General features: G+C 28.8%; 2 protein-coding genes across 2 annotated transcripts in view; one reads left to right on the top strand and one right to left on the bottom strand.

The window, feature by feature from the left end:
- Positions 1–2,750: 2,750 nt before the first annotated feature.
- LOC123294364 (angiotensin-converting enzyme) overlaps positions 2,751–10,776 on the bottom strand; it is a 157,142-nt gene continuing 149,116 nt past the window's right edge. Inside the window, exons 9-10 of the mRNA XM_044875478.1 lie at positions 2,840–3,101; positions 2,751–2,774 (exon numbers count right to left, since the gene is read on the bottom strand). Coding sequence (XP_044731413.1) covers positions 2,751–2,774; positions 2,840–3,101 — 286 coding nt within the window. The remainder of the gene's footprint in view (positions 2,775–2,839; positions 3,102–10,776) is intronic.
- On the top strand, positions 5,136–6,357 carry LOC123298336. The gene is made up of 2 exons (XM_044880315.1): positions 5,136–5,216; positions 5,413–6,357. Exon 2 carries the CDS (start codon positions 5,424–5,426, stop codon positions 6,273–6,275), a length of 852 nt encoding a protein of 283 aa, XP_044736250.1. The 5' UTR covers positions 5,136–5,216; positions 5,413–5,423; the 3' UTR covers positions 6,276–6,357.

Raw genomic sequence — 10,776 nt, 5'->3', positions numbered from 1 at the left:
AAAGATGTTGAGCAAACACAATAACTAAAAACTAAATAAAATAATTATAAAAAGTAAAATAAATCACTTTGAACAGGTCTTTTTAAGTTCCCGCACTGACTTTCCAAAAATTCTGATAAGTTTATATTAAATTTGTTCCTTAAAGCTAATTAGACCGTGGGACACAACGGGTTTTTTTAAATGATAAATACATACTTGAAACTTCGTGAGTGGCTTCCTTTTGATTAGCCTACCAAACTTTTTTCGACGATTTGTTTCGAAAAGGCTGCCTTTTTAAATGAGCTTGATGACGTCATATTTGAGTTATCATTCTGAAAAAAGCATCAGAGAATTTGTCGGACCCTATGATCACTTGATAACATTAATAATAATTAAACAGTAAAATATTTTGCCCGACAAAAATATTACACCGATGAGCTTGAATATCACGTCGAACATGCCGTACCTACTTAAGTTGTTTAATAATTATTAATGTTATCGAGTCATAGTATCCGACAAATTCGATGCTGGGTTTTTTCAAAACGATAACTCAAATATGACGTCATCATGCTCTTTTGAGAACGCTGCCTTTTCGAAAAAAATTCGTAAAGGAAAGTTTGGTAAACTCGCTAAAAATATTTGATAACTGATAATTACTTATATAATAACTGATAGAACTTGATAATTATTTATTTGTTAAACTACAACCAACCGATTATACAATTTATTTTTTTGATGTGGCTGGAATCGGTTACTTCGTTCTTATCCAAGCTACAAAAGTCCTATTTCTATTTTTGTTCACACTGCGGTTGCCTGGGTTCGAACCCGCAACCTCCTAGCCAGTTGTAAAAGCAAATAAAGGCACCTTAACTCGCTCGGTTGCTGAGCCGGTTATTCAACTAACGGTTATGTAAAACAGCAGATTCGGTAATCTATCTTCGACATATATATTATCGGACGGTAATGATAGTTATGAATATCCGGTATGCATTTAATTATTAACTTCTGGATTTTTGCACTTTGTCTTTTAATATTGTTGCATAATAATAATAGTAATTAGGTATATCTGCACAAAATTCTTGAAATAGATCAGCAGTGTAATATGAATAAAAATTTGTGAATATATATGTTAAGGCCTCGGTGTAGTTGTGATTCAGTACCTTTTTTTATGGATAATTCTATGTAAAAGATGATCCAAATTAAGTTTTCTAACTTTAATTCGAATGTAGACGAAAGATAAGACTAAAATATTTCCATATCTGCCTTGTTTTTCGAAATATCAAAAGCTAAGCATGAAAAATTTTACTCTTACTTTTCGTCTTATATTGTCAAGTTATAACATAATTCACCAACAAAATTGAAAAAAAATTTTTTTTTTTAATTTGTGTCTCAATTGAATCAAATGTTTTTCCTTTGTGAATTAATAATAATCAAACTGAATTGATAATTATTAGGATGAAGTGATAAATTGACCTGCCAACTGCGTCGCAGGGAATTGAGTAAACGTCTAGCGGGCTTAATTGAATCCAACTCCACAGTTGAGACAACAGAAAATCATTTGACACAAAATACTTTTTTTTCTCAATGTTTACATGTCTTTTGTAAAACTAAAAATAATTTAGAAATGAACATCTAAATTTTGCCACTTTTTAAATCATCACCCAGAAATTGCAAATTTTCTGCAACATCTTTTAAGTGTACCCCGTCTCTAAAATTAACATTTTCATTGTAATCAATTGTACAAATTTGGACCAATTTTAACTTTATATTATAGACTGTTAGTCCATAATGAAAAGAAAATTCTACCATTTTATTTTCCAACCATCTGTATAGGTTTATTAATTTACCACAATGTCTACACAAATTTTAGAATTTCGACTATAATTTAATTATCATTAGTATCGATAAATCAAGCTTAATGCGTTTCTTTAGTTTTGTCTGAAAATATTAAAAAGTTCTAATAAATAATTTGTAGTCGAGATTATTTTTAATTTTTAAATTTTTTCTTTAATTTATTAATTTAAAAATATTACACTTACAAATTTTACACTCAAAATTATCACACTTGAAAATAAAACACAAAATTAATACAGAACTAATTCAATTGGAAGTTTTGGAAAAAGGTATTCTACTATTTATGTAAAAGTACTTCAAAATGTTGATTTTGCTAATAAAAAGCCACCAAAAATTTATTCCGTAAAAATACATACGCTTTCTTGCCAAAAACTTAAATTAAATTTTAAACCTTTTTTAAACTGTCAAAAACGCGGGACATCCAATTTGATGACGTAATATCGGTATCACTATATGAAATAACACAAATAAGTTTGACATATATATTCATAGACATCTGATTATAATAAATACAAATACTGATTATCTATGGATATATTATACCCAGCTGTCTACACTGAACTAACTGATGGTCTATGGCGCATACCGATATGACATCACAGCAAGGCTTGCCCGCGTTTTAGGTCACGTGATATACAGTTTAAAAATTACGATTTTTAATTTTAATATTTTAAAAGAAAAATGTGCTTTTATGACTCGAAACCAGAATAAATTAAGTATATTTTTACATAAATTTTAATTTTTTTCAAATTTTATAATTTATTTTTGACTAACGATAATACCCTATTCAGATCTGTATAACCACCATTCAGTAACATTTATGCAAAATGTGCCATCAAGATCTTCTATACATGCCCCTAAACTGCAAAATTTATGAATTAATAAAAAATTTGCAACTGCAAAAATTTCCAATTGAATCATTCTGTACATATTCGAATTATCTAATTAATAAAAAATACATTATATTAAAACTAATTAAAATTATATACATGTAATAATTATTATTGAAATTATTATTAATTAAATATGGTGCTGAATTATAAAATCCACCGTATACTTGTAAATTAGCGGTTTCTAAACTTTGTTTACAATAATCACCATCGTATAGCCAACCAACATATTCCCCAGTACGTAAATTTTCACTACGTAACCAATCCTCTAATGGTCGAAAGTAATCACGTAACGCAGATCCATCTAAACGTGATTCTCCCGTTGCACGGAATAATGTTTCGGACCATGGTATACTTGATCCAGGTTTCATTAATTCACTGTAAAAAAAACCAAAATAAATAAAACAATTAAATAACTAATATTAATAGGCTTGATTTAAAACTAGATAAGAATAAAATAGGTCGAAATTTTCTCGATGAAAATTTTTTACAACATTTTTTGAGTTTGTTCAATTTGATAAATTGATGTAGTGAAATTTATTTTCTAAAATATCGCTTTTGATAATTACTTTGTATTTTACTAATACTGCTAAAAATTTTAAGTTAAAAATTTAAAGACCCCAAATATAAAATCAGGTCTAAACGATTTTTTTGTGGCTCTTAAGCGGATGAAATGATTGTAGTTTTTTGTTTGTTTAAAAGATAATTTGATCGAGAGTTTTTTTCTAGACAAATGTTTCAAGAAAATCTGTTGATCCGCTACAAAATCTTCACCTTTTTTCTAGTTGTTATCGGGTACAGAACCCTAAACTCCCAATTGAGACATCTAAGATTATTCTTGATTCAGTCAAATTAGACATTAAAAGAGGCTGAACCTTGCACGAAATCAGATATTTTTGTATTTTTGATATGTTGCTTGGCAAACGACCGGATCATGCCGAAAAATAAGAAAACTTCGAAAATTTAGACCTTATTTCAGTTTTTGCCAATTACTCAAAAGTAACCATACCGTTAATAAGTAATTCATTTAAGTGTAAAAACTGCTTTTAGCATGGGCGTGCTTAGAATTTGGGACATAGGAAGGCAAAACTTATTATTCTGGCACACTTAACCATTAAATCATGATAAATAATGGTCCAGAGAAAGGCAGGTGTCCTGACCTACTTACTCTTCCTTATATTGTCTCCATAGACAATAGAATTATAAAATTTTTCATATTTTCAATATTCAAGCTTTTTTTTTTAATTAAAATACATTTAGATTAGATTAGAAATTATAACATCCTATTCATTTGAGTGTGGTTAAACGCATATTAATCCGATCAATTTAAACATTTGAAAGCTCAAATCTTTGCGTCCGTCTGAAATTTAGTTTGATTGATCAAAACATCATCATAAATGAAATTTACGCGGGTTCAAAGGTCACGCAAATGTGCTTTTCGCGATTTTCATTAAAACGGTAAGTTTTATAAAAAAATTAGCTCAGACGGAAATTGTTTTTTCTTCAGAGCCACCGTTTCTGAGATATAACGATTCAAAAAGTTGTAAGAGCTGTAATCGTCATATGATTTTATGACGACTAACAAAATTTAAATTAGTAATTATGTGAATTTACACATGAAAAATAATATTTATACAATTTCTTATCTTATTTGCGCAGTTATAATTTTAATTCATTGATATTTTCAATAATTTTACCTGGGCATTTACTATACCATTTACATCTAAAGAATTAAAAATTAGTCATAACAACCAACTTTACGCCAAAATTATGCCACTGCAAGCGCTGGTGTCGATTTGAGTGTCCCTACCATGACCACGCACCCAACGGATAAATACAAGTAAAAATTGTGTATATATATGTAAGTTACACTGACCGATAGAACTATATTTTTATTTGTATTACAGCTTCAGTGATGTACGTTGCGAAATTATACATATTTTGACGATTGGAATTCTTTCAACATTTTGAATCGTTATATCTCAGAAACGGTGGCTCTTAGCAAAACTAGGATGGAGATATTTTTATATTTAATTATTTGATCTACAACTGAGCTAATTTTATTATTAAATTTACCGTATAGCTAAAAATCACAAAAAAACCGTTTTTGTGATTTTTTCCTACCGCGTAAATTTTTTCCTACCCCTCGTAACGATGATGAGTTTTTAGATTTCATTAATAATGTACGTTTTAAACCATCTCTCATATTTTTTTTTTATTTAATTTGACCGGATAATATTGACCTTCAATTATAATTCATATCACTTGCACTTGAAATGCATTAGTCATATTGCATTTTAAATTCAAAAAATATAATTTGCATTAATTTGCAAATATATTTTCATTTAGTTAAGTTGTATTCTGTGTTTATCTCGTAAAGTGATTTAATTTTGGTTTGTGAAGGAATTTTTTTAAGTAAGTGCCAAATCCTTCACAAAATCGTTCTTAGCAAGGCCTTCACGGCATAATTCTAAGACTAAGCTGTGATTGTCCGTAAGTATCCGTAAGTTATTGATCCTTAAGTAAAAACCGGTAAAAAAAACTTTATCTGAGGGTTTTTTACAAAACTTTCAATGTTTTTAAGAAATTCGTATCAAAATATTAAAAATAAAATTCACTAACTTAAAAATTATTTTTTCTCGTTTTTAAATCCCTTCAAGGAATTCAAATGAAGATTTATTTATTTCAGACTTAAGAAAAATGAATACACCAACTAAACGAAGAAAGAGTTTGGCTGAAAGAGAAAAATATATCGCATTTTTTGAAACATGTTTGTTTCAGAGACATCCAAAATTGCTTCGTGAAATAAAATCATTATATGATATTTCTAACGGAAAAATTAAAAATAAAAGTGATTTGAATATATCAAATTCTGTTATTAAAACACAAAAACAATCCAACGATCATTTATTAGCTGATATATCGAGACCATCTACTTCATATAATATGCCCTCAACTTCGGACGAAGTAATCGATTTATATTCAGAAGAAACGGTTTCCAATGTATATGAGCCAAGAGATTATGCATGTATTGAAAATAAAGTATCAGAAATATCACCGTCAAAGAAAGTTAAACCAGTTGAATTCACGAATGAAATTAATGTGAGTAAAAACTTTTTCGCATCACCAACAAAGAAGCAACAGAAACCAATTGACAGTCAAGTACAAAGAAATTCATCAGAAATGGCATTTTTTCGAGCAGAGATTGATCCTCGTAAACTACAATCCATTAACCAATTGAATAGACCTGGAAGTTCTAAAGAAACTGGTGTCAGTTTTGCAAAGACACAGCATTCCACCGCACCGAAAAAATATTGGATTCAAGTTGGAAATTTAGATGAAAGCGTATCGGAAAAAGATATGCTTCGACATTTACATTCAAAATTTCCACTTTACAATGATTTTGTGTGCAAAGAACTTAAAACGACAGGGTCATATTCTGCTTTTAAAGTGGGTGTAAATGAAGAGTTAAAACACGAAATCTCTTTACCTAATTATTGGCCTCCTAACGCAATAATCAAGGATATAACGGCTCAATTTGGTAATAATTAAAGGAAGGAATGAAGGAATAGTATTAATTCATAAAACCTACTACTAATATACGAAACGTAAGAAATATATATTATGGTACGTTTCAGACCACAAAAAGGTTCTTCTGTCTTTTTCAGAAAGAAATTCGATAGAGAATTAAAGAAAAATTTTAGGCATCAAATTAACTAATATCCAAGTTTTCAGATCACAAAAATCTTCTGGTTTAATTTTTAAAAAACGTCCTTTTATCAGTCTTTTCATGAAAAACTGAAACATACACTTCAAAATATGACTCTTCCTGACATCTATTGGTGTATATCGTAGTTAACGAAATAAAGTACTTTACCGGGGCATTCAAATTGGTATTTATGTGGAGCTTTAAACGGTTCTTATATTAGTAAAAAAAATGTATGGCTTTTTAACTAAAAAAATATCGAGCAAAGCTCGGTCATCCAGATATTTATTTTTATATGTTTAATTTCGTTTTAAAGTTTATACCTTTATTTAATGTGCAATTTTTAAGAAATAAATTTCGATGAATTAAATTTATTAGTGTTTATTGGAAAGTAAGTAAGTATATCACTTTTTTAAATATATAGGTAAAATTAAAATTAATTATTCAATACTGTTTAGCCATTAATATAATAAATTTCTTCTAAAAATTATGTATTTTACAAAATAAAGTATTTTTTTTTTTTAGAATATCTAATTTATATATCGATTAATTTTAAATAATTACGTGCGTGTTATATATTTCAACCTATGATTTAACCGTTCAAGTATAAATAATATAGGTACTTTGATCGTTTGTGAATCGGTCAGAATGTGAATTAAGAACTACCTTGTGTTGAATATTCAAAATGCAATAAAGTTTAACAGAGACGGTATAAGGTCGAGCTTCATCCATCTGATAACCAGATGAAAAATATTTTTTATGAAAACAATTCTAACATAGATTTTCTATCGAAAAATAAACATGACTATTTTTAATAAAATTAATTTTATCATGGGCAGTTTTTTGCAGGCAAGCCTATATATAATTTATTTATGTAATTAAATTATCCTTTTTTTGATACCAATTTCAATTAGTTATCAGATCGGTGCAGATCTGTTCATCACATATGAGCAGATAAGTTAATATAAGTAATCACACCGATCTGTTAGTCAATCGAAATTGATATCAGAAGAAAGATAATTTAATTACCATTCAAAATTTAATTCATTCACACACCATTCACTTGCATTCCACTCAAAATTCAAAAAAAAAAAAGAATTAAGAACTAAAAAGACTAGTTTTAGTGGTAGTACAATGGTAAAATTTTCGAATGGGAAACATTTGTAAAGAGCATTACAGTAGCTGTGGCGTTGCTAGCTTGTATGGGGTTCCAGAAATTTTTAGAGAACGCCTTTTTGGAATAAAATCCCTTACAAAAAACATAATGTAATGTTATCCTCAGTGGCGCATTTAACGGGAAGCAAAGGAAGCAATTGCTTTGGGCCCCGCTTGGACAGGGGCCCCAAAAAATGGAAAATTTTGAAAACACATTCGAAAATTTGAAAAAAATAAATAAATAACACATGAAAAAAAGAAGGCTGTGTCAGCCGTTTCGACGAACTATGATAAAATAGCTGATACTTGGCAAAAGATGGCAGATGATCGTGATCTCGACGGTGATACTCGGAACCAAGTATTAAGTTTAGTTAGGAGTATGGAGCAACTTGAATTCGTTTTCATGATAATTTTTTGGTTATCAGTCCTCCAGGAATTTGAAAAAGTATCAGCTTCTTTACAGAATCCGTCGATGAACTGTTTTCAGCGTTTCCAAATGTTGAATGCCTCATCAGGCTATTCCTTACAATACCGATAGCTAATAGTACAGGGGAGAGATCGTTCAGCGCATTAAAACGCGTCAAAAATTATTTACGATCATCGATGTGTCAAGAAAAAGTTAGTGATTTAGGCTTACTGTTTATCGAAAAAGACAAGCTTGAAAAACTTGACTTTGATGATGTCATTCATCAATTTGCGACTGAGAAAAGTAGAAAAATGTTGTAATTTAGATAGTAAATTATAAGTTAACAGTAAAATATATTGATTATGCAAAATTAACTAGTTATTCATTATTTTGAAATATCAGGGGGGGGGGGGTATTTTACAATGAGGGCCCCAAAAACCTGAGGTTGCTTGGGGCCCCGTCAGAGGTAAATCCGGCACTGGTTATCCTTATAAAAACTCTGATATCTTAAAATAATTTACTTAAATTAATCCGAAAACTTTTTCTTTCATGTCCTTTTTTGAAAACGTGTAAATTAGGTAAACCATTCATATACAGCTGGAATGTGGGTTTTTAAAATAATATTTAGCAAATGATTAAGAAAAGCTTATTCAGACTTTTGTAAATGTAACCAGCTAGTCTACAGCTATAACTTTTGTCATTGTTCAAATGAAATACGAATGTAACCAGTTTATCTCTTCAAAATTTTCAGAACTCAATATTATCGTTTTTATGCTGATTGGAAATTTTTAATGTCAGATTTGATTAACTTATCTGCAGAAAGTAAAAAATTTTAATATTATTTTTTATTGATTGAATGTATTATCAAGGGATTATCATATTATATGGAAAGCTTTTCATGGGCCCCTTTCATCAATTTGATTACAATTTGAAAGTAAACCTTCTTAATCGCAGGTATCTTAATATTATAAGTATTGGCGACGCTGTAAAATTGAGTATCTCTATATATTATAAATGCGAAAGTAAGCATGTTTTTTTGTTTGTTACGCTTTCACGCTTAAACTAGCAAATGGTTTTTAATGAAACTGTACAGCAATATAGCTGATATATCAGAATAACACATGAGATATAATTTATAAAGATATATTAATAAAAAAATTAAAAAAATTTAAAAATTAATTTAATTCGACACTACCATAAATTACAGATTTCTGTAAAAATAGTCAATATAAAATATTTCACGGTCATCTTTCTGATATACTCAATGAATAATTACTATTATACATTTTATAAAAATAGAAAACCATTCATATATTTTACCTGTGTAAAACAATCCTTACCATTATTTCGAGGGTTATAGAAAGGGGATAAGCGAGAGCAATCTTTATCAATCTTTACTTTTAAACCCAGCGAAGCGGGTGGGTATCACTCTAGTTTTAAATAATTTACGGTACTTTTTTTGCTAAAGCCCTATACCAATGAAAGAAATAATACTTCCCCCGTGTGATGATGTAATCAATACAAGCTAGTGCCCAGCCTAATACAGATACTTGCTGCATATATAATAATTAATTATATTAAATAATATCATGAATTTATATATGTTTGATTGAATAAAGTAAAAATTATTGTAATTTACAAAATTATAATTCACTTCCTTGATTGTAAATTTTATATGTTTAAATGTTTTTAAGGCCTATTTTAAGTAGCCACAGTTTATTTCTTTGTTTTCATATATTTTATAATACATGATATTTTGATTTTGTATTTGGAATATTGTATTAAGTATTTATTAACGAATAAAATTTGTTATCCATTCTTTTATTGTGAAATAAAATTTATGATATTTGCTAGATATATTTAATACACGTTATATAGAAGCTTGTTACTCTTGTCCATAATGCATTAAATTACAGGAGTTATTTTTTTATGAAATAGGTTCAGCATTACGTACTGAATGTAAATGCACAAAATCCTTAGAAAAATAGGCGGGGGAAGTGCCTCCATTTAAAAAAAGTGCCTCCGTTTTGGGCTATATCTTCAAAACCGTGTACTTTAGACCAAAGATGGTAATTGTCTTTATTGTAGATAATTAAATTTCCTATATTTTTTGTAAAATAATTTTGTTTTTAACCGACTTCAAACAAAAAAGGAGGAGGTTATCAATTCGACTGTATTTTTTTTTAATGTTTGTTACCTCAAAACTTTCGACTGGGTGAACCGATTTTGAAAATTCTTTATCTAGTTGAAAGCTAGTGCTTCCCGTGTGGTTCCATTTCATTTTGGTCGAGTTCTGATAACGGAATCCATGAGAAAATCATAAAAGTCTTAAATTTGCATTAAGTATGCACGACAAGAGGACGAATAACTCAATATCACGTCAACCGATTTCGATGATTCTTTTTTGATGATAAATTAGTTAGTGCACTTCAAGTTCACTAAAAATCACAAAATAAAAGAAACTTTTAAAAAAAGAAAACCGACTTCAAAAGAAAAACTTTTCCAAAACATATTAAAATGCACTCAAAAGTAAAAAAATAACGATAATATAATGTAGTTAAAATTATTGTTATTTTTGGAGTCGGTGTCAGCCAAGCTAATGTAGCAAACTCTTCTGTCAGGGTTGTTCCCTTGGCTGACACCGACTCCAAAAATAACAATAATTTTAACTACATTATATTATCGTTATTTTTTTACTTTTGAGTGCATTTTAATTTGTTTTGGAAAAGTTTTTCTTTTGAAGTCGGTTTTCTTTTTGTTAAAAGTTTTTTTTTATTGTATCACTA

This window comes from Chrysoperla carnea, chromosome 1 (assembly GCF_905475395.1).
Source record: "Chrysoperla carnea chromosome 1, inChrCarn1.1, whole genome shotgun sequence".
Classification (NCBI taxonomy): domain Eukaryota; kingdom Metazoa; phylum Arthropoda; class Insecta; order Neuroptera; family Chrysopidae; genus Chrysoperla; species Chrysoperla carnea.
Note: the sequence above shows the minus strand (reverse complement) of the source record. Positions and strands in the feature narration are given on the sequence as shown.

Coding starts and splice junctions, on each gene's coding strand:
- LOC123298336 (XM_044880315.1), top strand. CDS start 5,424: ATGAATACACCAACTAAACGAAGAAAGAGTTTGGCTGAAAGAGAAAAA.